This window comes from Nycticebus coucang, chromosome 11 (genome assembly GCF_027406575.1).
Source record: "Nycticebus coucang isolate mNycCou1 chromosome 11, mNycCou1.pri, whole genome shotgun sequence".
NCBI classification, from domain to species: Eukaryota; Metazoa; Chordata; class Mammalia; order Primates; family Lorisidae; genus Nycticebus; species Nycticebus coucang.
Window position 1 is genome coordinate 113,564,938 of NC_069790.1, and position 26,943 is coordinate 113,591,880.

General features: G+C 47.6%; 2 protein-coding genes and 1 pseudogene across 2 annotated transcripts; 2 read left to right on the plus strand and 1 right to left on the minus strand.

Annotated features, from left to right (window-relative positions):
* Positions 1–2,148: 2,148 nt before the first annotated feature.
* On the plus strand, positions 2,149–2,504 carry LOC128598254 (40S ribosomal protein S26-like; annotated as a pseudogene).
* Positions 2,505–5,948: 3,444 nt separating this feature from the next.
* Positions 5,949–6,759, plus strand: LLCFC1 (LLLL and CFNLAS motif containing 1). The gene is made up of 2 exons (XM_053608735.1): positions 5,949–6,090; positions 6,581–6,759. The coding sequence occupies exons 1-2, from the start codon at positions 5,949–5,951 to the stop codon at positions 6,757–6,759; spliced, it is 321 nt and encodes a 106-aa protein (XP_053464710.1).
* Positions 6,760–7,308: 549 nt separating this feature from the next.
* Positions 7,309–26,501, minus strand: KEL (Kell metallo-endopeptidase (Kell blood group)). The gene is made up of 19 exons (XM_053608628.1): positions 26,388–26,501; positions 25,987–26,061; positions 25,569–25,710; positions 25,170–25,346; positions 23,264–23,388; positions 22,787–22,933; positions 19,828–19,890; positions 19,547–19,735; positions 19,165–19,313; positions 17,160–17,289; positions 11,246–11,356; positions 10,365–10,463; positions 10,042–10,119; positions 9,514–9,614; positions 9,239–9,349; positions 9,048–9,115; positions 8,654–8,823; positions 8,222–8,317; positions 7,309–7,544 (listed from the first exon to the last, which is right to left on the minus strand). The coding sequence occupies exons 1-19, from the start codon at positions 26,388–26,390 to the stop codon at positions 7,386–7,388; spliced, it is 2,193 nt and encodes a 730-aa protein (XP_053464603.1). The 5' UTR covers positions 26,391–26,501; the 3' UTR covers positions 7,309–7,385.
* Positions 26,502–26,943: the final 442 nt, after the last annotated feature.

Here is a 26,943-nt window from a genome sequence, read left to right on the forward strand (position 1 = left end):
GGGCAGAGGAATTCAGAAATCAGAGGAGAGGAATTCAGGGCAGAGGAATTCAGGACTTCAGGATCAAGAACGGAGCACAAAGGTTGGGTCCACAAACAAGGTACACAGTTAGCCAAACGCTGGACAGCAGGACTAGGAGGACTCCAGCTCTGGAATCGAGCAGGTTCTTGTTCTTCCCCCTTGCAAACACTTAGGTGAGCTTTATCAGCTTCCATCTTCTAACCTGTAAAACTGGGACACCAACCACACTGTCTCATGGAAGCATGTGTCACAGGTGGTCACCCACTGCTGATCCTCCTTCCATAGGCAGGCTCACTAGGCCCAATGAGCTGCTCCTCAGACCTTCCAGACTCCTTTGATCTCTTGGTCATCCTTTTCCTCTCCTCAAGACCATGGAAGTGGGCAGCTCAGAGGAGCCCCCAGGGCCCTGTGTTTCTGAGGTTGAATAGCAGGATCAGTGCAAAAGCACACGACAAAACATCTTGATTTCATATTTGCAACTCTTTCAGGCATTAGACAGCAGGAGGAATGTGCAAAGACAAGACAGTGTTCCATTATTTCATTAAGAAGCCCCCTTTGTCCACAGAATCACTCTCTGAGAGTTCCACTAGCTGAGGTCAACCACAGTTTGCAAGTAGGTGAAAATGGGTATAATAAGACATTTTTTTGGGGGGGGGAAGAGAAGATACCATATTTGCTTAATTTATTATAATATATTGTTAAAATTTTCTATTTTATTGTTGTTAATCTCTGACTGTGCTGATTTACAAATTAAAGTTTATGTAGGTTTATTCATATAGGAAAAATCACAATATATGTAAGGTTGGGTACTATCATGGCATCTGGCATCTGCTGGGTGTCTTGGAATGTGTCCCCAAGGATAAGAGGGGGCCTGTTGTACATGACGGCTTGCACTCATCTGCCTGATTGCTTTCAAGATGTTATATCAAGGTCACTGAATTGTAGTCACTCAATGGATCTGCTGAGCAGGGTAAATAGGAACAGGGAAACGTTTTCTACTTTCTGAATGAGAAGACAGAGCACAGAGAGGGAGTGTGATGGCCCCAAACCCCACAGCTAGTAGTGAGGCCAGAACTGGCTTTGAAGGTGGAATCTCAGCTCCAAGTCACTCTCTAGACCTGTTGCTTCTTGGGAAACTTTTGGCTATAAAGCAAGAGACTAGGGTGAGGTACACAGGGACCCTCCCGTTGCAGGTTTTTGGGGTCAGGGGACTGTCCCCTTTTCTTTTGTACTAAGAAAGAGAGCTCGGCCTCAAAGACTGAGGAATGGACTGAATAACTTTTAGAAAAGGACAAGAATTGAAAGGAAAATAAGGAAAGGAAGAGAAGGTGCCCAGGGAGAATCATGTTCTCACCCAGGAGAGGGGAGGGCTTAACTTGTGGGGCATTTTTCTGCCTCACTGGGGGTCAGTCAGTGCAGAAGGACTTCCAGTCTAAGGAGATGGAGGGAGCGATAAGGCTGAGGTGGGGGTTGTAGATACGCTGATAAGCAGGCAGGCCAGGGAAGGGAGCACCTGCCAAGGGAACAGCAACCCATAAAGCTGACCCTGGAGGGGTAGGGTGGGGAGGGGCTGGCACGGGAGGAGGCTGGCCCGGCCAAAGCCGCACAGAGCAGGTGTGGGGGGAAGTTTCACCAAGGGCATTGTCCACGGGTCCAAGGAGGAGGGGGTGCGGAGTTCGCAGGCCCCCATCCCTGGGCCTTCACCCTCTTTCCTGCCCTTCTCGCCTCACTGCTCTCTCCAGCGGGAGGGGCACAGACCAAGCCATCCCCCTGTCTTAGCCAGCAGCCTAGAGATTTGGCATCTCTCCTGGCCTCTCTGCCCTTCCTTACCCACTCATATCTCTTTGTGACACTCAACATCAACCACCCTATTCTTCCTATCCTCTCCTCTCTTTCCTCTCAGTCCACTCTTAGCTTTCTGCAGGCAAGGACTTGTGTAAAAACCTCTCCGCCCCCTCTAAAGTGAGCGAGTCTGTAATGCCTCCTGGGCTATCAGGTCCCAGAGCGCCTTTTTGCCAAAGCAGCCTGACCTCTTATTCTGATGTGATAAGGAAGAGGAAAAAAAAAATAATACCAGGATTCCAATTTATAAGAAATACAGCTCCCCTTTGCGTCCTTGCTTCAAAGATGACAAAGAAAAGAAGGAACAACAGTCGTGCCAAAAAGGGTCGTGGCCGTGTGTGACCTACTGACTGCACGAACTGCACTCAATGCGTGCCCAAGACAAAAAGCTAGAAAGAAGTTTGTCATTCGGAACAGGACGCCATTCGGAGGCTGCAGCTGTGAGGGACATTTCTGAAGTGAGTGGCTTCCACGCCTGTGAGCTTCCCAACCTCTATGTGAAGCTACGTCACTGTGTGAGCTGTGCTATTCACAGCAAGGTAATCAGGAACCCTTCTAGGGAAGCCCGCAAGACCCAAATATCTCCACCCCGATTTAGACCTGCGGATGCTGCCCCACGACCTCTACCAAAGCCCATGTAAGGAGTTGAGTACTTGAGGACTGAAGAAAAACTATCCTTTGGGAAAAAAATAAAATGGAAATTATACTTATAAAAATAAAAAAGAAATACACTTCAACCCCACATGGCCACAGCCATCTAGGAAAAGGAGTCAGATGCCACATCTTAAAACTTGGATAGTGATTATCTTTGGATGTTGGAATGATTAGCTTTTTTTGGGGGGGGGGGTTGTACATTTCTATATTGCATACATTGGTAATTAGAACAAAAAATGTTTAAAGGATTCATGGTTTTCTGCAAGGACGTTTCTCTGTTGACACCAGGATTCATGTGGATGGGGGTGAGGACATGGAAGGCGTGGTGGTCAGTGCCACCCAGTTCTTTCCACCCTGCCCTGCCCTGGGAGACACTCACACACCCAGCCAACCTCCCCACACATACCCACAGAGCTGGAGACGGCTTCTCCTTTTGCCAGAGAATCAAGAGTTTTTTTCCCCCAAAGCAGCCAGGAGAAGGTGAGTTTTTTTTCCACACAAGCATTGTTCTCTGGATCTTGGTCAATGAGTGCAAGGTGGGGGGGGGGATCAGGCTCACCTGCCTACTTGGATTTCTCTTCCCTTACCTTCAAGCAACCTCCTGTACCACCCCTAGCCCCGACTGAGCCCCTGGCTTGGATTGCGGAGAACTGTGTAAGAGGTGACATCTGCTATAGATGAGAGCATCCTTGGGGTCACATCTGCTAGCATGGCTAACCTCCATGGGAAGGGATCTCTTCACTCACTTCTGTACCTCCCATCCCTTCCTGCAGAAAGGGTGCCTGTCTCCACACATGTCCTCACCCACACACACATTTCCCTCAGGGTTGGTATACATGGACAGGCAGGGGTGCTCCGAGCTGGTTAGGGTGGTTCAGATGTGCCTGTACGCGTCCTTGTACGCATCCGCCCTGTATCTTAGGGCCTATGTGTCTGTTTTCTGCTTTTCAAAAAAAAGTCTTCATTCTGCCTTCCCTAACCCACAGCCTCCAACCATCTCTGCTCCAAGAAGCAGATGGTGGTAATTAGTCACAGCTGGTTACTGCCAACAGGCCTGCTGTTGCCAGGTTCATGGGTAGGAGGGACATTGGGGAGCTGAGGCAGGATTTTTCCAGACCTGTTATTTGGGGTCCTTGACACCCTGCCATGCTGTGTCCCCTCTGCAGACTCTAATTCCTTCCACCAAAGAGTTTACAGATGATCAGCTAACAACTTTTTTGCCTGTTTTTAAGAGGACAGGAAGCTGCAAAATGAGAGAAGAGGGTGTTTGAGTCTGGTGGTACAGAGGACAGAAGCAGAGGAAAGGATGGGGAGAGGAAAGAACGGTTTCTGCTTTGCTGCCCTTTCTCCGTCGCTCTCTCTGCCTCTGTCTCCATGTCTCTCTCTCTGTCCCTCATACATGTACACACAGGTGCACACACATGGAACATGTGTCCTCTGTGTTCCTCCCTGTCCTCACTTCTGGGCAGACCCACGTTTCTTGTGAGCAGCAGGCCCACACCCAGGACTTGAAGATCCTGACCTCTACATCCAGTCTGCACCTTACCCTACACAAATCAGTCCTCTTAGCGAAAGGCAGCACGGACTGGCAGGAAGACATGGTTTAGAATTAAAGGAGTTAATCAGGAGCCCTGCTTGCAAACTAGTACAATCTTTCCATTACAATGGAAAGTAATATGGAAATACATCAAAGATCTAAAACTAGACATACCATTTGATCCAGCAATCCTATTATTATTTACCCAAAAGGGGGGGGAGTCATTGTAGCAAAAACAAAACAAAACAAAACACGTGCCCTCCGATGTTTATTGCAGCACAATTCATAATTGCAAAGATGTGGAACCAACCCAAGTGCCCACCAATACATGAGTGGATTAATGAAATGAGGCATGTGTATACCATGGAGTACTACTCAACCATAGAAACAAGTGGTGAATGAGCTAGTTCCTTTTGTAACAACCTGGATGGAACTGGAAACCATTCTTCTAAGTGAAGTTTCACAAGAATGGAAAAACAAACATCACATGTACTCACTATGAAATTGGAACTAATTGATCAATACCCATGTGCACATTTGGTAGCGAGACTCACTGGAAACCAAACAGGTGGTTGAGGGAAGGAGAGGCGAAGCAAATTCACACGGAACAGGTACAGTCCACACTATCTGGGTGATGGACTCACTAATAGCTTCAACTCAAACTGTACAAAAAAAAAAAAATTCATGTAACTAAAATATTTCTTCCCCTGTAATATTCTGAAATGCAAAAAAAAAAGAAAGAAATATTTGTACCTGGCAGCGCCTGTGGCTCAGTGAGCAGGGCGCCGGTCCCATATACCGAGGGTGGCGGGTTCAAGCCTGGCCCCGGCTAAACTGCAACAAAAAAATAGCCGGGCGTTGCGGCGGGTGCCTGTAGTCCCAGCTACTCGGGAGGCTGAGGCAGGAGAATCGCCTAAGCCCGTGAGTTGGAGGTTGCTGTGAGCTGTGTGACGCCACGGCACTCTACCCGAGGGCCATAAAGTGAGACTCTGTCTCTACACAAAAAAAAAAAAAAAGAAATATTTGCAAACCACAAAAAATTTACAAAATCTTGGCAAATAAATAATCATTGTTATGTGAGTTGTTACAAATAGGGGAAACTGGATGAGGGGTGTACAGGGACTCCGTACTATGTTTGCAACTTTTCTGTAAACCTAAAATTATTTCAAAATAAAAATATATTTAAACATTTAAAAAAGAAAAAATAATCCTCATCTGCCTTTTGGTGTTTAGGTGATCTTGAGTGGGGAAGTCCTTTCTTCTGTGAACCTTAATTTCCTCAGCCGTGTGATGCAGTGATTTTCATTTGATGCGCTCAAGCTTCTGGTGGGCTGTGAGAGGATCTTAGGTGTGCCACGAAAATTTTTAAAGATCATTAATTAATTTTGGAAGTAATAAATTATAATAATAAAGTATATTCTTTTTTTACTCCTTGTTTTTAACAACATAATTTAATTGTGCCCTGAAAGTTTACCTATTAAGAGTGCAGTGAGATAAAAAAGATGGAAAAACACTGAATTGTAATGGGTATGAGAATACTATTACTTTGGAGTCCTGGTTGCTATGTGGATCTAATGGTGTGGATTGCAAATTCTTAAGTCATTTCTGTTGCTGTCCAGAAGAAGCTCCCTTGTAGTCATTCCAGAAGCCTCTGCCATCCCTGCTGGCTCCACTGCACTCTCTTGCCGGGCAACAGAACACTCCAGTGAACTGGAATGGTCAGGTCCACGGACACGATGTCACAGAGCACATGAGGTCAGAGGTGCTATGGAAGAGAACAGGAGAAAACGGTGCTGGGCAGGGGTAAGGCTGGGATGGGGTGGGGTGGGAGGCGGGGGGAGCTTGCTGAGCACTGGGGTGCCAGGAGGGTCAAAGGCAGAGGGGGGGTAGGCCCATGCCTGCCTTGGGCTCCCAGCTCTGCAGGGCAGTGTTCCTGGCTACCATCCTGCTGCTGCTGCAAACAAAAGGGATGAAGCTTCAGAAGGGGATCCCAAGCCCAGAGGAGAGGGGCCAGGAAGAAGAAACACCCTCTCCAGGTAGGTAGAGAAGAGGGCAAACCTGGAGGCCAAGGCTGGATCTGTTTGAGCTCAGGCCTCAGGCCTGTGGGGGATAATTCCAACTCCCTGTTGAGATAACCTTAATTGATAGCCTCAGGGCACATGTAGGTTCCGGGAGTGTGTGAGTCTGGACCATTTGCCTGGTAAGAGGGTCTTCCGTGTTCTTCTCACTTTAAGGTTGTACTTCACTCCCTGAGTGGTGGATCACCTTGGAGAAGGCAGCTAGCCTTAAGAATGGGTGTGTGTCTTTGAGGTGAGGCTGTCATTGGACATAGACCAGAAAAGACCTCTGGAAGGAGCATCACCTTTCTGATCAAGACCGGGGTTATGGGCCATTGGAAAAAGAGCCCAAGGCCCCAACCTTGTTTTCCTGTTCTAATTTCTTCTCTTTCCCGTATAGTCCAGGGTCATCAGAGCAGGACCAGGTCAGTGTCAGACCATCATTCCCTGCTCTTCTTCCCTGTTCCAGACCAGAATCAAGAGCAGTTTGAAGAGCACTTTTTGGTCTCTTCGGTGGGTGAGATGTGGCAGGTGATGGACATGGCCCAGCAAGAGGAGGACAGGACATCTGAGACAGCAACTCTCTGTGACCACTTCTTTTACCTAGCCTTCTGCTTTAACCTGGCCAGTATCATGATTTTTTTATGAGGGACATTGAGGCTGAGGTGGTGGCCTGGTTGCTGGATGAGAACCTGGGGACCTACCTTAGCTTTGTGATCATCTACTGACCCTTCCTCCATGATGGGCTTTGGGTCACTGCTCCCAAAGGACATGCACACTCCTCCTGCCTATCATCGGCAGGGCTGCACCCTAGGGAGCCAACCTGCATCCTACTCTCTCCCACACCTCTCCTGGTGTTGTTCAGGTCAGCAGATTAGAGGGAGGAGGCAGACACAAAAAATTAGCAATAAAACCTTGAAAAAATAAGCAGCTGCTTTCTGAGAATAACCAAAACCCTTATGTCTTCAGCTGGGATATTTAATTGCCTGACCTTTGGGTCACTGGCCAACCTTCAGATCCACTAGGTCACCAGTCATTGGTTCTTCTGTTTTCTTATGTCTATGGGATATTTTTGGCATTTTCTACCTGGGCTTATGATTTCTGACTTGGAGGCATAGAACCTAGCAGGAAAGAGTCATTAAGAGACAGGAAGAAGTCAAATGGAGGCTTTTACTTTTGGAACAGGAGGGCAAAAAGATCTTGCCCTGATTCTGTGGATCAGGTGGGGGAGATGCTGGAACATCTGTATCATAGTCTCTTCGGTAGCCAGGTCATCAGAGTTGGCAGCGGCTGGAGGGGTTCAGAAGGGCACCATATGGACAACTGAAGTGCTGGGCAAACATTGGGGTGCTGCTGATGGGCCCGTGGACCCGAAGGGGGGCAGGGCTGTGAGTATTGTGGTAGTCCTGGGAGCTGGGCCCGCTGCACATCACCTGGGCAGGCAGAGGGGTCAAGGAGGGAGAAGGAAGGCCATTTGTGAGCAGTGTCTGTAGGACAAGGCAGAGCTGGTGACATGGGGTGACTGAGGAGGGCTGACAGAGGGAGAATAGGGAATAAAGTGCTCCAAGGGCCATCTGAAGGATCTGTAGGTAGTAGGTCCTATAATTAGGAGAACGAAGTGGGAGGAGGGCCTGGCTATGTAATGACAATGTCTGTCAGTAACTAAGCGCCTCTGGGAGGAGGTTTTATGGTGCTGAGGAGCTAGGGACTGGGTTGTCTACGGAGCACACGTGCATAAGGGGCTTCTGTCAAGTGGGCACTGCACTTGAGTATGGGTCTCTGAAGAGGAACTGTATACAGCCAGCCTGGGGCAGGCTCATTTTTAAGGCTCATGTATTTTGGGAAGCATGAAAGAAGAAAATAGTTGGGTGCATCTCATGGAGAGGCCTGAGAGCAGAGGTTTTTCCTATCTCTTGAGTGGTCAAGGAACATGCTGTAATCTGAAGGATGATTCTGACAAGGAGTGAGGAAAGATGACAGAGGGGACATCTGCGGCAGAGGTTCAGGATATTTGGGAGGGGGTTTGGGGGAGAGGAGGTTCTGTGAGTGCTCATATTAGGGTAGGTGTCTGTCATAAAGTAAGCTCTGGTGGGAGGCAGGAGCTGCCTACCTGGGCATAGCTTCGGAAGAAGATCTGCTGGGGGCTGAGCTCCAAGCTGGGCAAGGTTGTCTCCCCATAATGCTTCAACAGCCTCTCCCTGTATGCCTGTACAGGGGTGGGGTGGACAGTGGCCACCTAAAAATCTAGTGCCCTTCACACTAGACCCAAACCAGCCCATGGCCCTTCCTCACTAGCTGCGCACTGACATGTTGGTCTGAGCCCGACAAAGGGTGTGAGCCAGAAGGCCTATAGATATGTCCTAGGAATTGGGGGACCTATGGGACAGGAGGGAAATCCCTTATTTGACATCTGTTCGGGGGGGGGACACAAAGGGCAGAAAGCTATACAGCTATGTTTATATGAGAGATGGTGGGAGGAAAACTTGAGGACAGGGCTTAACTGTCCAGTAAAAGTTGATGGCAGCCTGGGAGCTTGAGTCACCTGCAGTGCAATGGTCAGGGCACCCACATCTGCGGCATTCTCCAGAAACCTGCGGGAGCCATTGAAGAAGCTTCTGCCTGGTGACTGGAAGGAGGCATAGTGGTGCTGTAGACACAGGAGCTCCCTCTGCAGGGCCTGGGTGTTGCAGTCCGGGCAGTCTCCAGGGAGCACTATTGAAAATGGGGCAAGAGGATGCACAGGTGAGGGTGGTACTTGTGGGGTTCGGATGTCGTGGGTAGTGTAAACTAATCTGGCTCTCGGGAGCAACACAAAGTTTCCAGGACTATCCCTCCTGGAAGCAGAATTACCCCACACCACACCACCTCCATAGACCTCCCTTGAGGCTTTTCCTTGGGCTTGCTGTGCCTGACCTCTTGGTGGCCCTGTTACTCACAGAGCTTGTAGAAGACCTGTGACAGCTCACGGGCTATTATGCTGCCAACAGCACCAAAATTCACGGCTCTAGGAGAGAAGTGTTTGTGTTGCCCCCAGAAGTCTTCAGCATTTTTGACCTCAGGTTCCATCCATCATAACACCTGCAAATTCCTCTTGGGAGACTCCCTGCCCTCATAGAAGCACCTGTACCTGGGGTAGCCAGGATGGAAGAATGGGGGCTGGAAGAGTCCAGCCGGGAAGACCACCACATGATCAGGGATTGAGTAGTAGGCACTGACAGCCCAGGGGGACACCTTCCACCTGGGGAAAGAGCACACACACCAGCACCACCATTTATTGTCCTCCCACCCTCAGACACACTTGTCCTTCCTAACTACTGCCCCTGTTCCTGCCCAGGCTTCTGTCCTTCCTAATCATCAGAGGGTATCTCTGGAATGGAGGGTCTGTGTCTCCCCTGCCCTCACCTGTGTTCAGGGAAGGCCTGCAAGAAACTCTGGACAGTTCTAGCTTGAAGGGCTCGGACACAGCTCAGGAAAGACTGCAGGAAGCTAGGACCAAGCTGTATCTGAGGAGGAGGCAGGAGGTGGCTTGAGTGCACAGAGACAAAAGCAGACACACAATGACATGTGAACCCAAACAGGTAAGCCCTGATACACGGGCATCCACAGATTAGCAGAAGCCAGCCCAGAGCCACAACCATGTACCAGGGCAGATGGGCTTTACTCATCTTGGCACACAGATAGACACACTCAGGCAAGTCATGGGATGCATGCTGGAATGTGTGCACACACATCGTGACCTGAAAAGGTGCTAGGCTTCTGCCAGCAAGACCAACAGTGTGGACTTTCACCCAGAAAGTCCAGCTGCATCAGGGCAAGGAAGGGGTTGGTTAGAATCACCCAGGGAAAACCCATTGATTATCTGGCAAAAACCCAGGTGGGTTGCTGAAGTGAGGAGAAAGAAGGCAAGACCTGAGGAGATGGGAAGCTCACATCACTGTATTCTTTCCTGGTCAGCTCTGGCTTCAGGGCCCATTCTGGGGCCCCCATCTCTACCTGAAGTTGGGTGACCTGGAGAGAGACACAAAAGGTGGCAGGGAGCCAGCTGTGCCCAGTCTATCAGAGGCAGGCTTTCCTGCTCACCACCCCTGCCCCAGCCTTCCATGCCGTCTCCAGGATGTGTGCAGCACACTGGCCTTTACACTTGACATGTGCTCTTGGGCTCCTGGTGCTCTCCTCCAGTCCCCATCTCTAACCATCCACTGCTCTAACCACCCCTTACCAGTTCCCACATTGCCCCTTCTGCCCAGCCTGACCTTGTTCTGGGCCTCCTCCCGGGTCTCCTCATTCATCCAGGGAAGGCTTCTGAGGTGAGTGATGAGGGCATCCTTGATGGCCATGAATAATTCCATAGCCTGTGGAAGTGAGGTTGGAGACAAGGGCACAGTCTTAAGGATTCAGCTTGGCCTTAGGAGGGGCACACATTCTCTCTCTCCCTCTTCCTGAGTTTCTCAGCTTCCCAGCCTGAGTGTGCAGTCACTGCCTCACCAGCCACCTTGTGTGAAAACTTTCTTACACACATCACTGAGGACATCAGATTGAGTGACATCAGGGGCCTAGGCTCTGGCATCAGACTGCCTGAGTTCAAATCCTCACTCTGTTGTTTGAAACCTGTGTAACTTTGGGCAAGTCACTCAACTTTGCTGCGCCTTGGGTCTCTCCTCTATACAATTAGAATGATAAGAAGAATTAAAGTCATTCATGCAGAGTGCTTACAAAAGCCCCCGGGCATGAGGGAGGCACTCAGAAGGTATTCAGTAGTTACTTATTTACTGTCCTCACGATTATGTCATCCCAGTCTCATGTCATTTTTCATGTTGTTAAAAAATCTCAGGTAAGCAGGGAGGAGCCCGAGAGGTCACAGAGTTCTATTTTCTCATTTCATGGTTGAAGAAGCACAAGACCCGGAAAGTTGGGTGCCTTATCCAAGGCAGTGTGTGCTGTGGAGACACTGTGTCCTGTGGTCAAGCTATGCTCACCCAGGGCTGGGCAGTCCTCCGGGTTCCCTCTCTCAGTGGACACTCTCTGGGCCCGATTTCCTGTTTACAGGGATGCTGAGAAGGGCAAGGGTCCCAGAACAAGGGAGGGAGATGGGATAGAGGAGCAGAGGGACAGGGCTGAGGGAACCCTCACATACAGCACTTCGGGTCCTGGGGCCAAAGGCTTCCTGAACAAACAAGGCCGCCAAGGTAGGCTCGAAGAAGGTGCCTGTCTCCTCCACGCACTTCATCCATCGTGGGCGGGAAGGCTACGGAGACAGAGGTGGAGTGAGCAACTTCTGGCCAGGGCTCTCTCCTTATCTGTCTCTCCAGGCCCATCTTCTCTAGATCTGCACCCCCCAGAGGGTGCTCTCTTGACTGAATTTTCTGGGTTCTGTCTCAGTTTATTATCCCTTTGGGTGACACACCCTGCTGCTCGGAGAAAGGGGCTTCCATCCTCCCTTGTCCTCCTTCAGGGTTAGTCTTGTGAGCCTGGTTGAGCAAAGCCTCCCTGGTTATTGCCTGCTGAATCTGACAGCAAGGCCTCTAGGGAGGAGAGGGTGAGACACCAGACCTCTTACCTCAGCAGGTGCACTGCCTCTCCATCCCCAATACTGCACGTTCCTCTCTGGGGTCCCAGCCATGACACCCACCTTCCTAAGCTCAACAGCTGGAGACATTAACTCCCTCCCATGCCATCAGTACAAGTGGGAGTCAGGTATCATGCTGTAGGGTCTCATAGGAAGGCAATTGCCAGAGTAAAACTGGGTTTTAGATGCCACATCATTTGCTAGGAGAAGAGGACAAAAGATACAACTAAATGTATGAATTGGGAGAGCTAGAAAGACGTCCTTCAGCCAAATTGGGGAGGTGGAAACAGGACAAGAGGATGGGGAGCTTTCACTGCAGAGGCGGTGAGGCCACTGACAAGCACTGGGGAAAGGAAGGGCAGTGGCAACGGAGGTGCTTTTTGTCAGCAGGACCTAAAGAATAAGAAACATAAGAGACAGATGTGGGTAAAGTCTCAGCTCTGGGCTTCAGTGGCTTTGGAAAGCTGACCAAGCAGTCCAGCCCAGAAGGGACAAAAGTGCAACAGGGTGACCGGAGAAACACACTCACAGAGCCAGGGGTGAGGAGCAGGCAGCTGGCCCAAGGAAATAGAGACAAACCAGATGACATGCTAATTTGGGTTAGGTGGGATGAAGCCACAAGACTTTACTCCTGTCATTTATTGACTTCCCACAGATGTGGGGCTGGGAAGGCAGGAAGGCTGCTGCTGGGCCTCAGAACAGCTGGGCTGGTCCTAAAGTGAGGAGGGAAGTTATGAGCACCCCCTAGAGGAACAGAAAGTGGAGGCCAGGCTGGTGGTCATCAAGAAAGAGACTCCTGGCCCACTAGTTAAAGCGTTTATCATTTTGGAGGTTGGTCTGAGCCTGCCTGGCCATGTTTGCATGTTCTAGTCTCCACACCATGAGATCTCTTCTCTCACACATCTCAGCACACAGAGAGACATACTCAGGCAAGTGAGAAGCAAACAGGAATGGAGAGGAAGCTTGGGTCTGATAGCAACGAGTGGATTGAAGTGGGGAAGTTCTTCTGGACATTGTCAATTTCCTTCTCCTGAGGGACAAGCTTGTTTCTGGAACTGCCTCTCAGAAGAGAGTGACAACCTGGGGCAGCAGCCAACAGCAGCAGTGGGGATCCTGACAGTGAGGAAGCGCCTGCTCTTTTCACGTCTCCTGCTCCCTGAGTTCTTCCCTGATCTCCTTTTTGGGGGCCCAGCTACTTGTCCAACATAATTTGTCCTGGGATTTTACTACTGGAGACCACCCAACTCTCTCTCAAGATATGCAATGATAGAATATACCACATTCATTGGAAAGATAATGCTAAAAAGAGAGAAAGAGAGAAATAGAATTAGAGAAAAAAAATCTCCTAAATATGAAGGATAGGAAAAATACTTCAAACTCAAGATAATGAAATTCAGTGGATTAGTTTTAGGGCACCAAAAAAAAAAAAAAAGGTGCATATATAACCTTAGAACCAGTAATAATAATATTTGAGAAGTGACAAATATCAGGAAAAATCCTAAAAGTCTACAGGGGAAGCAAGAATGTGACCAATTTTCAATAGGGTGAAAGTTGATTTTAGAGCTCTTTAATGTTAATTTCTAAACAAAATTTCTAGAAAGAATCATTAGACGAACAGTTTTTGAATGCTTGGAAAATAATGTGTAATTTATTAAGAGCCATGGGTGGGATTATTGAGGACAAAGAAGGCCAAAATAATAAAAAATTCCTAAGGCTCTTCACACTGGGGTATACATGAGATCAGAAACTACTAATTGAAATATGAGCCACATGCCACTGAGCAGTGGTTATGGTTGCCCTTGAGAAGGCTGCCCCGTGTTTCCTGAGTTTCACACACACATGTACACACAGGTTGGAAATCTGAACCCTGTCATGCCATCTCTTAATTTTTAAATGTTGATGATTAATTCAAAGTTTGCAAAAGACTCCAAACTAACAAAACACACCTGTAGACTAAATCCATCCCTAAGGCCACCACCATACAACCACAGGACAGGGACAGAGTATTCAGCTTTTACTAAGTGTGGGTTATAAGCTTAACCCCCTGTGCTTCAGCTACGCCAGCTGTCAAAATGAAAATATTATGGGTTCTACTTTTCCCATGGATGAGAAGATCTAGTAAAATAATTCTCTGAAAGTACTCTGCATATTCGAAAGTACTACCCTGCTTTACTGGCGTTCTCTTGATTTACCCAAGGCATTTGGTATGGATTAAATCCTAGTGAATTTGCTGGAGAAGTCAATGTCGAATTATAGGGTGATTTAAGTGAACTCTGATCTGGCTGCACCAGGACTGTAGTCGTTGATGAAGGACTCCAAGTTCACTTGGCCTGCCCTGACCTTCCTGTGGAGAACTGTAACTGCTCTTCACTTAGCTTTCCTGTTCTTCATTTCCTGTTATATTTTCCTCCATAATACCACCTAACATATTTTATTTAGTTCATTTATTATTTTTCTTTCTTTACTAAAATATATGTGTCCAAAGCAAAGATATTTTTCTATTTTTTTTATTACCATGTCCAAAGTGCTTAGGGAAGTATCTGGGATATAATAAGTGCTCAATAAATAGTTGTTGCCTAAATGAATGGATCCACTTATAGCTAAGTCCTTGATACACTGATCTGATGTCCTTCCCCCTTGAGGATCTTAACAGCAGTCTGCACGAAGATGCACTGAACAAAATTGCAAATGACCCAAGGTTGGAACGGACAGATGATATAATGGAGGATCAGGAAAAAAATGGCTAAAGTGACTTGAATAAATTGGGATGCTGAGCTGACTATAAATAGCTCATATTTAATTGCCACAAATGTGAAGTTCTTCTTTAACTTCACAAACCCTGTTTCCCAGGTTTCCTAAAAGAAAGGCCCAGCTCAGTGGCCATTTTCAGTGACTATATATTTAAAAGCAATCAACCAAAGATGGTCAAATAATGAGGCTTAGCAGTCTTTATGAATAAGAGCACTATAAATGAGAATTCATTCAGAAGAATATGAACAGAAGCCTGTAATTAATGACCTTCGGATAGAACTAAAAATGTTGATCAAATCAAGGCCAAAACCTTGGTGGTGTCATTGACTCCACTCTTTCCCTGATAGCACACGTTAGGAAATCTCATTTTGAACCTCATAATATGTTCTTTTAAATCATAAAATAGATAAATGCCTTCTCATGTTCCTATTTGCTGCAGAGAAAATGGGACCTACCAGTCACCCTATAGTGACCTACCAGTCCCCAGGAGGTCCTCTCCTTCCTGCTCTGATGTTCTCCCTCCTATTATCCCGTCCACTGTGCTGCAGGTGTCCTGGCCTCCTTGTGGATTGTCAAACACAAACACTCAGGGGACAGGCTGCAGTGGCAGCAGTGGTCACTGCCTTCCCTCCAAGCCTGCTCACCTCTCCTCAGCCAGAGCCACCAGGAGGGACCTCTTACTGTACCAAGCTTTAGCCACCTTTCCTCATGCCCTGTCCCAATGAGGTGATCACCCTTTCTTTGCCAGAAAACTCTTGCCTCTCTCTAGACATTGCTTTGGTTTTTCTTCCTGCACAAAGATCCCACTGATCATTCAAACGCTCCCTGATCCCTCTGTCTTGGGAACTCCAAGACTATCTGTTGTCCAAACCTGAGTTGAAAACAATCATGCCTGCCCATGGCTGCTTTTGTGCTGCCAAAACATTGAGCAGCTGTAGCATAGACCACAGGGACCACAAAGCCAAAAATGTTTACTACTTTGCCCTTTACGGAAAGGTTTGCTTACCCCTCATTTGCAGCAGCCACTTATTTCCCAACCCTGACAGGGTGTGGCAAAAAAAAAAAAAACCTGATTCTGTAAGCTAAACAGATCCATCGTGGAGTCTGTTCCTTTACTTATGAGTTGTGTGATCTTGGCAAAGTGCCCTGGCCTTTCAGAGCCTATTTTTGCACCAGTGAAACAGGAATTAAAAGCCTCCAAGTGTTTCTGGAAGATTAAATAAAATAATCTATGCTAAGTACCGACAGACAATGACTTCTCAGCGTATAACCAGCTATTATGATTAGTATTATGTGTCATATTTTATACTCTTGTTCCAAAAAGGTAAAATGGCTTCTCCAAGGTCACACAACTATCTGTTGGCAGAGGTTGATTCAGATTTTAAGCCCAAGGACAATTATGTACCTTAATGGAAAAGAGAGTGACTTCAGGATGTGTAAGCCTTCTGCGTTCTTTAAGTAAAACTCAACAAGAGCAGTCTTACACCCTCACCCTCAGAAAGCTGCCCTTAGGCCAAGGGGCAGGGATTTATAGGAAGCTGCTAATTGCTATTGATTTTGTAGCAACCCCAACCAAGAGAACATAGGCCTCTGTTCTGCCCCTCATCTGAATCAAGATAAAAGCTGGGCAGAAGCTCCTTGGGAAATTGAGGTGAGGACTCTAAGAAGCAATGCTGTTTAGTACAATGAATAAGCACAGACCCTGACTCCAGACTACCAGAGTTCAGTTCCTCTATTTGCCAACTCATTAGCTATAATCCCTTGAGCAAACTCCTTAATCTTTGTGCCTTTGTTTCTCCATCTCTAAACCAGGGACAAAATGGTATCCATGGTACCTTGTGGAACTGTGAGGATTAAATTAGTTAATAGATCAGAAGCATTTGGGAAAATGTCTAGCACAGTATAAGCTCTCAATAAGTAATGACTATATTCCAGTCCCTGCAGATACCTTTTTCCTGTCTGAATTCCACAGACATTTCAGGCTGCCAAAGCAGAGAGTTTCTCCAAGGCAGAGAAATGGTCCACAAATTACTAAGTGATTTTCAAGGCTACATTGTGGCCTACACTGAGGTTGGATGTATCCAATGTACAAGACACTTCTGCTTGCATTTTGAGATTTGACTCAAGATTTCAAGTTTCTCAGGGGAAAAGCATCCCTGCATCTTGTAAGTAGACTCTCCTCAGTGAAATGCATTTGCTCTCCAGTGCCCTCCTCAGATGCATCAAAGGCTGCACCGCAAAGCCCATGTATCGCCCAAAAGACCCCACTGGATGTCAGAGATGAATTCTTTGTGCAGAACATTTGAATGTGGAATATGGAATCACTGAGACTCGGGGAAGGCTACTGCTTGCCACACCTGTCTCTCCTCCCAGTGAATCCTAAGTTCTAAGTCCTGTCCAATAACTGAGCAAATAATGTAAGGGGCATGACAAAAGAATGGCAGTCCTTGGTAATTGCAGAATTTTATAATTAAACTCTAATACTCAGCAAGAGGCCAGAGAGGTGGCCAGGACAGGTGACATGTTTCTGAACACCTGACACCGGGTACCTTGGTTCTTGAGTGAAGCCTTGTCTGTGCAACCTGCCTGCTTCCATGGAGAGCTGAGACATGGAGGGGCACCTGCCATCATGCCCCTCTCCCTGAGACAGACATGCTAACACTTACACCTCAGAAGACAAGATACTTTTCTAGCTCCCAATCTGGAAAAAAACACCCCCTCTTCTCCTCACCATGGGTGGTTGGTCTGTCAGCTCCCGTAGTTTCTGGCTCAGCTCTCTGCGTGCATTCTGGAATTTACTGTCCAGGGCTGGAGAAAGAGTCCCCACTAGCCCCAAAATCATGTGGCTCTGCAGAAAGTCCCTGTGGAGACAATAAGAGACCCACACATATACATCTGGAGATGTCTGAAGAACAATTGTCTTAATATACAAACAGTCAAGAAGAGCTTTGCTGTGGTTTAGGAGAGGGGATGAGGAAATGGCAGAAGAAGGAACTAGGTGAAAAGACAATGTTCAAAGTCACAGAGAAAGTAGATCTTGGGCTAGATGCAAGCCAATACATTCTTTTTGGAAAGAAGTTTGGAGAACACTCAGGGATATAAAAGTAAACTTGGCCTTTGATCCTGCAATTCCTCTATTAGGTGTACATCCAAAAGACCAAAAATCACTTTGCAACAAAGATATTTGCACCAGATTGTTCATTGCAGCTCAATTCATAATTGCCAAGTCATGGAAGAAGCCCAAGTGCCCATTGACCCATGAATGGATTAATAAATTGTAGTATACAAGGGAAAGGAGAAAGAAAGGCCATAAAGGATTTTATAAAAATACATAATTAAATATAAAAGTGTAAAAAAAATAAATTGTGGTATGTGTATATCATGGAATACTATGCAGCCTTAAAAAAATGGAGACTTTACCTCTTTTATGACATGGATGGAGCTAGAGCATATTCTTCTTACTAAAGTATCTCAAAAATGGAAGAAAAATTATCCAAGGTACTCAGTACTCTTATGAAACCAATTTATAATTACTCATGCTTTCTTATGACAGATAGACCACAGCTATAGCCCAGAATGAAGGAGATAAGTACAGGGGGAAGGGAGGGGAGGGAGGAGGTTTGATAGAGAGAGGGTAAATGGGAGGATCACACCTATGGAGCATATTGCAAGGGTACAAGTCAAATCTATCCAGAATAGAACATAAATATCTTAACAGAATAATTAAGTAAACGAGGTGAAAGCTATGTTGATAAGTTTGATGTGAGCACTCCAAATTATATAAAAAATCAACACATTATACTCCACAAATGCATAAATGTATTCATGATCTATGTGTATATGACTTAATAAAAGGAAAAAAAAAAAGGTTAAAAAAAAAAGAGAGATTCATCTACTTCCTCAACTAAGAAATCTTAGCTCATCTTCACCCATGTCTCTTCAGCAATGTAAAGCCGAGCTCTGGGGCTCCTCTGTCCTGCTGGCAATGCTCTGACCAGAGATGACTGGCCCCTCATGTAAACCTGCTCGCTCCCTGTGAATGGTTGTTTGTCCCCCCAAAGAAAGGATTTCCAGATGTTGCTGCCACCAAGTTATGATGAAGAATGGCTTTGAGTCCAAGCCCCTGAAAGGAAGAGCTGCTGCCTTCGGGCGGTGGCCACACAGGTTTTGGAGAGGCAGAGGGCCCAATGTAGAATTGCACTCTCTTGTGCCCCACCCGACTTGGCATCCTGATCCTCACAGAATTGGTCTTAGAAATTCTTTCCCACAAGGGCTCCAGAATCCCCTCACCATAGCTGAGAAATATACTCCGTCTCCGCTTTCTCCCCCTTCACCACCTCCTTCTCCTTATCTCCCTGGCCTGCTCCTCTTGCCTGTAGTGCTCAGCCGCTGAAGGGCACAAATGCCCTCACATGCTCCATATGTGACCTTCCACCATCTCCTGAAGCTCAGAGGCTCTCTGCAAGCTGCTGTGCTACTCCCAGCAGACCCCATGTTTTGGCTGTCCCTGGACCCATCATTTCACGTGTGCTCCGTTCCCCATGCTCTAGACTTCACATCCTTCTCCTCTCATGCCACACACCTCTCCCCACCCCTCCCTGTTCCAAAGGGAACAGGTCCCTCTTATCTCCCTGGGAGGCCTTACCAGCCTGCATTCCCAAGGTCTCCCAGGTCCCCAAGTCCTACAGGTCCTCGGACTCTCCTTCCATTTCTCCCCAGTTCCACCAGAGGCAAACCTGTGTGTCAACACCAGCTCTTCCACCAGTTGCGACATGTTTTTCAAATATTCCAGGTCATGAACCATGAGGGGCTGAGAAGGGCTCAGGGACATTGGTGTGAATGTCGCTTGCAAGCAGGACAACCAGTCGATGGCAGGGGCCATTTCCTTAGAAGAGGGACACAAAGTTGAGGGGGACAATGAGAAAAGGAGAGTAGGAAGGGGAAAGGACTTCCCGTTGGGCTTAAGAGAAAGAGAAAAAACCATTGGAGAAGATGAGGCTGGAGAGAGTCAGGGATGCAAAGGAATTAAGGGCACTAGGAAAAGGAATACAAGGAGATAAGAAAAGCTTGGGCAGAGACCTTCGTGCCCACAATCCTCCTGTTTCCTATTTGAGGTACCTGGAGTTGGTCTATAGTGACCATCTGGTAGACCTTGCCCTGTGCCCGTCGCTGCTCCAGGGGCCTGAGAAACCGGAACAGCCTTGAAGTGATGGAGATGGACAAGGAGGCATGTTCTTGCACCTTCCCTGGGTCCCCTCCCAGCAAGGCCCCCAGCTGGTTCAGGTAAGTCAGGTACTCCCGAAAGATCTGGGGAAGGACAACCTCAGTCACAGGTTCCAGAGGCTTCTGCCCTTCTCCTGGCCTCCGAGGGTGGGGACCCTGTCCACATGCCACCTTACCTGGGCATAGACCTTCTGTTCCTGCTCTTGCTGAAGGGGAACATCAAACTCTGGTGGGTCTATCTGGACACAAGAGAGGCTGGAGAGAGGTGGGGGAGCATGGGGCATAGAGAGGGATGTGTGGGGACCTGGGGAGTGTCCCAAGGAGGATGGCCATGGACATGAGCATGAAGAGTTCACAAAGAAGGAGTGAGAGCACAAAGAAATGACAGGATTGGGGGCCAAGGGGTACCAAGGGAAGAGTCCAGACATTCAAATGTGATAGAATGGTGACTAACACAACCAGCTTGGGGATGGTTAACAGGGGAGAACTCAACAATTGGTGTCCTGAAGGGACCCATCCCTTGGACTAGAGCCACAGCTAGGGCAATAGAGATATATCCATCTCAAATGAAAAATTTAAGAGGTGCCCAGAACTCAGTAATCAAGACAAATATTTTAATTAATTTAAAAAATAAAGATTAATACAAGAACCTCTACAATAAGATCTCAAAACTTTGCTTATGATGGATTTACATCCCTCCCCCCAAATTAACATGTATTCCTGATTCATTATGAAAACAATCATGGATGTGTTCCAGAAGGTCTTCAATGTATTTTTGATTCATTTTGAAAAAAAATTGTAAGAGTTTTGTTCCAGTTTGAAAAAAAGCATAACCTTTTTAAAAAATCAATAATGAACAAAAATTTGATATTTTGTGCAATCACTGATTTTTGCATGGATTTTGATTTTTTAGGGATATTCATTAAAATACTATTTTTTCTTGACACTGAGTTTTGGGGAGCTTCCTAGGGTCCTTCTTGAGGTCCCCCACACGCCTCACCTCAGCTCCGGCCCTGCTTAGCCCATGATTCTATCTTGAAGATCTTTGCTTCCACACTTTCCTTTACTTTCTCCCATTTCAGTATTGCACTCCCACCTTGAGCTATGTACTTTTCCTCTATCCTAAAAATCTTTCACTTGAATCTTTTGTCACATTTTATGTCCAAAGTTTGAGGAATAAAAAGATTCCTTATCTCAGTCCATCCGATTTGTGTCCATTTCCATAATCATTGGAAACTTTTTCTAGGTTTCCAGTGGTGTCTTCTCATTTATTGTCTGAACTTGGAAATCTCTGGAATCCATGATGACCTGTCCTTCCTGCAGCCCTTCCCCTCTCCTCTGTGGCCTGTCCTTGTGGGTCCAGCTCCCACTTCTCTGAGTGTTCTTACTCTGCTATGGCTCCCTCTGTCCCTCAGCCCCTCCTTGGGATGCTCCTACTGCCATCCATCTTCTCTACTGGATCTTCCCTCGAGAGTCTGCCCAGGTACAAGATGATGAATGGTAACCACCCTTCTTACACTTATACCAAACCAAAAATGACAGGGTTATTTTGTGATTCCCCTATTTTCTTCATTTATATTTAATCAGTCACAAAGTTTTCTAGAAACATTACAAAGCATCACCACCAGGGTAAATTTGCCTGAATTCTCATGCCTAGTTTCTCCTTCCCACTTGTACCCCACTGCACGAGCTCATGATGCTCATTCAGGTCCCTCTAGGCTAACCTACAACACTCCTAGCTCACAGAATGCTTCATGCACAACTACCATAACATCTGAATGGCCTCAGTAACTCTTTTTATTTTCTATTAATGTCAAAAGTTATCACCTCTGCGTGGCTTTTAGGCCTAAAACAATCAGGCTCAACCTCATGTCAACAGCCTTACTTCACCCTGCCCTACCTCAAATCCTCATTTATTTAGACCAGTTGCCTCAATGACCCTATGGATGAATCACATCATTCCTGGTTCATCCCCTAGTTCAGGATTTCCCTACAGCCCTTTTAATAACCCTCAGCTTCACTGTCACCTTTACCTGTGTGAGCCAAGCACGATGTTCAGCTCACATTCTCTCCTCTCTGAGCCTTTCCTTAGCCAGTTTAGATCTTAACTTACCCCCAGAACCACACCAGTTAAACTCCTGAGCCCACTTTTTAGAACTAAATTTTAGAACACCTTATCCTAATTACCAGTTCTTCCTGTATATTCATCTTCTTTTTGTGGAATTTTTAAGAGTAGAGGCAAAATATATAGATGGCATTACATTGCATACTACAGAAGCAATGGCACCAGAGTTTTTATTTAGTTGCTGGTGTGGGCCTCAAGCTGTGTGGCCCTGTGCTAGGTCCTGAGGAACAACGAGGAATAAGGTGTGGTCCTGTGCTGGGAAGGCTCACAGGCTTCAGTACTGAGTGTACACGCTGAGAGCAGGAGGAAATGAGAGGAAGGAGAGAAAGGCTTCAGCTAACTCCTAGCTAGGATGTCAATGGAGACTTTCTGGGAGACATAATAACTAAAGCCAACATTTGAAAAATATAGAAGAGTTTTCCAGGCTAAATGTAAGAGATTGTTGCAGACAAAAGGAGCAGCATATGCAAAGAATGGAGGAATATTCCTGGAACTACCAGTAAGTCAGCCTGGCTTAGGTTGTAAGAATGAGAGGCACATGCAGAGATGAGGCTGGAGAAGTATGTGGGGTCAAATCTCAAAGTACTTGCAATGCTTTGCTAAGGGTTAGGGACCAGATCCTGATGACTTAGTGAACCATTGGAGACATTTAAACACAAATAACATAACACAAGTAGCACTTGGTTTAGAAAGTTGGCAGAAATGAAGAGCAAATAATAGGGAAATCCTAGAGATATGAAGATTAGTTAAAAGCTCTGAGATTAATTCCGATCAGTAGGAAGAAAGATCAGAATTACTTCTATCTTCCCAGGACTGGCCTTATTGCTCTGTCTCCCAACCTCACCTAGTGTTCCTGACTTTCATATTAAAAATTTTCTCTTCAGATAAGGATGTTCCCTACACTGCACCTTTGTCCCACCTCTCCAACCTGTAACCTTCGGCTAGAAGTTGACAGGCTAGAGTTGAGGCAGGCTGAGGTCCATCTGTGCTTTTGCTAGTGTAACCCTCACCTGGATGACTGGTGTGTGTGAGGTGGTCCCATAAGGTTCCAGGTAGGCTCTGAAGAATGGGAAGTGGCCATACTGACTCATCAGAAGTCTCAGAGTTCGATTAAAGTCTAAGGATGTCCAATTACCGGAGATGCGCCATCCTCCAAGCTAGGAAGAAGAAGGAGAAAGGGCTGAGCATAGGATCTACGAGTCCCCCCACTGTCTTGATCTTGTCTTTCTCAGAGAGCTGGCACCCCTTGATCTCTGCTCTGAGTCCTCTGATGTCTCCAGGGCTCCACATCTATCTCTTCTTCTCTGCATTCACCTAAGGTCCTGGTACTCCCATAGGATATTGCCATTTCTAGCTCCATCTGCCCCTAGAACTCAGGGATTTTTAGGCGGATGACCTACCCTCTAGAAAAAAAAATGGCAGCCCCCAGCATTCATTGGTTCTATTTGTTATGCATCCGAAAAAGTTGATATCCTTGCTTTTCTCACCTCCTCAATAACTTGTTTGAGGGGCCCAGTCCCTGAGGTTTCAATGGCATGTGTGTCCATGCAGGAGCTATAGAATTGAAAGGCTTTCTCTTCCCCTGAGCCTGGATGCCAGGAGCCCTGGGCTTCTATAAAGGAAGCATGGGAGAATTAAAGGAGTGCAGAGTAGTGTAGTGACCACCTGGAGCATGAGGGTCAGGGCATGTACAGGAAGAAAGAAGGGAAGACTCCCACAGGACATGGAAGGAAAGGGAGGCATAAAGGAGAAGAGAAATTGAAAAAATGAAAGGACTCTGCAGTTTGAAATGGCTCAACTCAATGGTAAGATAAGAGCAGGGAGAGGCAGAAGAAAGCAATGAGGAAGATAAAGAATATGTGAGGCCAAAGCAGGCGGATTGCTTGAGCTTATGAGTTTGAGACCAGCCTGAACAAGACTGAGACCTGGTCTCTACCCCAAATAGAAAAAACGAGCTAGGTATTGTGGTGCATACCTGTAGTCCCAGCTAATTGGAAGGCTAAGGCAAGAGGATCGCCTGAGCCCAAGAGTTTGAGGTTGCTGTGAGCTACGATGCCACAGGACTCCACCAAGTGCAACGGAGTGGGAGTCTGCCTCACAAAAAAAATAAAGGAAGTGTGGAGAAGAAAACAAGAAGGAAAAGACATGGAAGAAAGGAGAAAAAGAATGTGGGATATGGGTGGAGAAGGGGTAGAAACGGAAGGCAGGAGAGAAACAAATGAAGGAATTAGACAAATTCAGGAAACTAGAAAACTTACACTGGAGAGAAGAAAACTGTCAAGGAAAGGTGTAACAAAGAGAAGAAGCTGACTCCTCATCTATGGATCCCAGAAAATAAACACAGCCACAGCACGGTAAGAGATGCACATCCCTGAACCACCCACCCTCTGATGTCTAACACTCCCACTCCTTAGTCGCCTGAAATCTCTTTGCACCACCGTGGTCCATAGAATTTTTCCTAACATATTCTTCCTTTTCATGTCTGTACGTTAACCAGCAATATCCCTCTATGGAGAGAGTAAACCTTCCCCTCTTTCTACATCCATTTCTCCCAGATTCCAGCTGATCCATCAGCAGTGCAGGAGGACTGGAAGTGCAGGCCTGTCTCATGTACTCCTGTCCCCAGTGGTCAGCAGCATCGGGCAGCTTCCTGGGACCCACTTCCACCCTCCTGGTTTCCTCTTCACAGCCTCAACCTATGAGAACGCTCTCCTCCTGTACAGCCAGCGGGCAGTTATATTCGCTCCCTCAGCTTTACACAGGCTCCACCATGGTGCAGGCCCCTCTCCTCACCCCATCACCCTGCCTCTTTCATTTCCCACAATCTGTGGGCACCCCACCCTCTTATCCCCCTAGCTCCAGTTCAACATGCCTTCCATGGGCCATGGTTTTAGTGGAGAAGCAAGAGACCACAGGGAAAGCCGAGAGCAGCGGAGAGCCGGGATGTGGTGGGAGGGAGAGGGTGACGTGGACAGAGAGGTACCAGGAGACCAGAGGGTCTGAAGCTGGAGAGTGAGGGCCCCGGAGGAAAGAGCTGAAGGGCAGGCGTGTTGAGGAGATGGTGGCGGAGGGAGACACCACGTGTAGGACAGACCTGGAAAACTCGAGAGAAACAACAAAGCAGATGGAGCTTGTTAAAAGGAAGGACTTGGAGAGAATGGAATAATCACAGATAAACAGAAAAGGGAAGAGGATGGGGATGAGATAGAGAAGATGAAGAGAGGGATTAGGAGAGATGGAAGAAGGCAAGGGGCAACTGAGGCGACAGGGGCAGCGGAGAGAAGCGAGGCCGGGCAGTTGTTCCCCAGCCTGGGCTTTGCGACGGCCGGGCTCCTGGTCCTGGGCTCAGAGGTGTTCACCTGTAAAGAGAACCTTCCACCTTGCTTTCCTCACCCAAGATCCTCCGAAGTCGGCTCTTGTTCTCCTCAGCAAGAGCCTGGAAGGAATCGCTGGACATGTTGGTCTTTCCACAGACGAAGCTGAAGAAGTCGGTGCAGGGGTCCACGCTGCTGTTCCCCGAGGCCAGGTAAAGAGCCTGGAGATCCCAACACACCTGCATCTGGCAGGCACCTGTGAGGGGAGGGAAGGGGAGAGGCCAGGGCACACCCCGCCTCCAGGGGCCAGGCAGGAAACACCAGGGACGGGGGACAGGGGAGGGGGAGTCTAGTGAGAAGGACATGGCTGGCATTCATGAGGCGAGAAGTTAGGAGGCTCAGGGTGGGCTTGAGGGCTCCGGGAGCAGGGATGGGCTGTGGCTGCAGGACTAGGTTGAAGGGGGCTGACCTTGCTTACCTGGGCCACAGTTCCGGAAGGCGTAGACCAAAAGCAAAGAAGAAGCCAGGAGCAGGCTGAACAGCAATGCATTCATCAGCACACGCCGGGTCATGGCCTGCAGTCTGCTCCCCTCTGGGGGCAGCCTCTCTTCTGGAGAGTTCTGTGGGAGGAACTCGTAGGTGGAAAACACAGGTGGAGGGGGTGGAGAAAGAGGGATGGAGGGAAGAAGAAGAGAGGGAAGGGAAAAAGAATCGTTAGGTTCGTGCTAGCTAACCTTGGTTCTTCCTTAACCCTACTCTGTGTAGCCCCCTGAGAGATGAGACAGTATGGAATGTCACCTGTCTTGGGTAAAGGTTAAGCAGGTACCGGAGGGCATGAATGTTTGTGGGGTGTTGGAGCCAAGGATGATAACATTAGTGTCTGCCATGTCACTTACCTCTGGGCTCCGGAGAGTTTCCATTCCGGGGGCCTGGCTGGGACTCAGCTCATCTTCACTCTTATCCCCACCCTCCTGGAGGTGAGTGAAGGAGAAGGAGAGAGAGGATGTTCAGGAAGGCAGTGCATTAAACAGCATTGCATCAGGCTACCCAAGACTGCACCCTGCCCTCAATACTTTATTTTTTGTCTTAGGGCTGTGTTCCCAGGTGGGGCCCAGAGCAAGCCTCTCTCCTGAGGTGCCATCTCTCTCTTCCCTCTCTCATCACCTCTACTCTCTGCCTAAATTATTCCCCCTTCTGCTCCCTGATCTCCATTGGGGGCAGGACCTTCCCCCACAGCCACCCTCAGCCCCCAACCTCCTCTGACTCCAAAATGGTATGGTGTCTCTAGGGGACTTGCCATCTCTCTGTCCTCTCTGGCTCCAGAATCCTTCCCCAGTACTGCTCTAGATGCTGGCTCTGAGGACTGGATCAGGAAAATGGGCTCCTGTCTGGCACTGCCTCAGTTTCTTGGTCCTGGAGAAGAGGCACTTCTGTTGCTCTGTCCGCCCTCCCCAAACACACAGTTCTGGCCTCTGGGTGGAGCCAGTTTATCTATGGGGAGACACCCAAACTTCTCCCCTCCTTTATCTCAGCTTCTCAGGGGAGCAGAGGGTGGGAGTCTCCACTGCCCAGGCAGTCCTGCCCCTGTTCTGCTCCTGGCCTGCTCTTCCGGTCCTTCTCTGTGACTTTACTCATGGAGTTCCTTTATTTCTGGACTAGTCTTCCTTCTCTCTTCACTTCAGTTGGAAAAAAAATAAAAAATAAAAAAAAGCTGAGGGACAATAAAATTTCAAAGAATTCATTTGAGTAAGAAGCAGTTCACAGTTTGGGGAACTCTAGACTAACAGAAGTTTAGGGTTTCGATCACAAGACGTCAAAGGCACAAAATGTCAGAGGCAAGTATTTATTGGGAA

Excerpts from the sequence above, each read along its gene's own strand:
- LLCFC1 (XM_053608735.1), top strand. The coding sequence starts at position 5,949 with ATGCCTGCCTTGGGCTCCCAGCTCTGCAGGGCAGTGTTCCTGGCTACC. Across the intron at positions 6,091-6,580 it reads AGAAGAAACACCCTCTCCAG|ACCAGAATCAAGAGCAGTTT; the intron begins GTAGGTAGAGAA and ends TCCCTGTTCCAG.
- KEL (XM_053608628.1), bottom strand. Across the intron at positions 9,615-10,041 it reads CCAGGAAAGAATACAGTGAT|ATACAGCTTGGTCCTAGCTT; the intron begins GTGAGCTTCCCA and ends CCTCCTCCTCAG. Across the intron at positions 8,824-9,047 it reads ACAGGTCTTCTACAAGCTCT|TGCTCCCTGGAGACTGCCCG; the intron begins GTGAGTAACAGG and ends CATTTTCAATAG.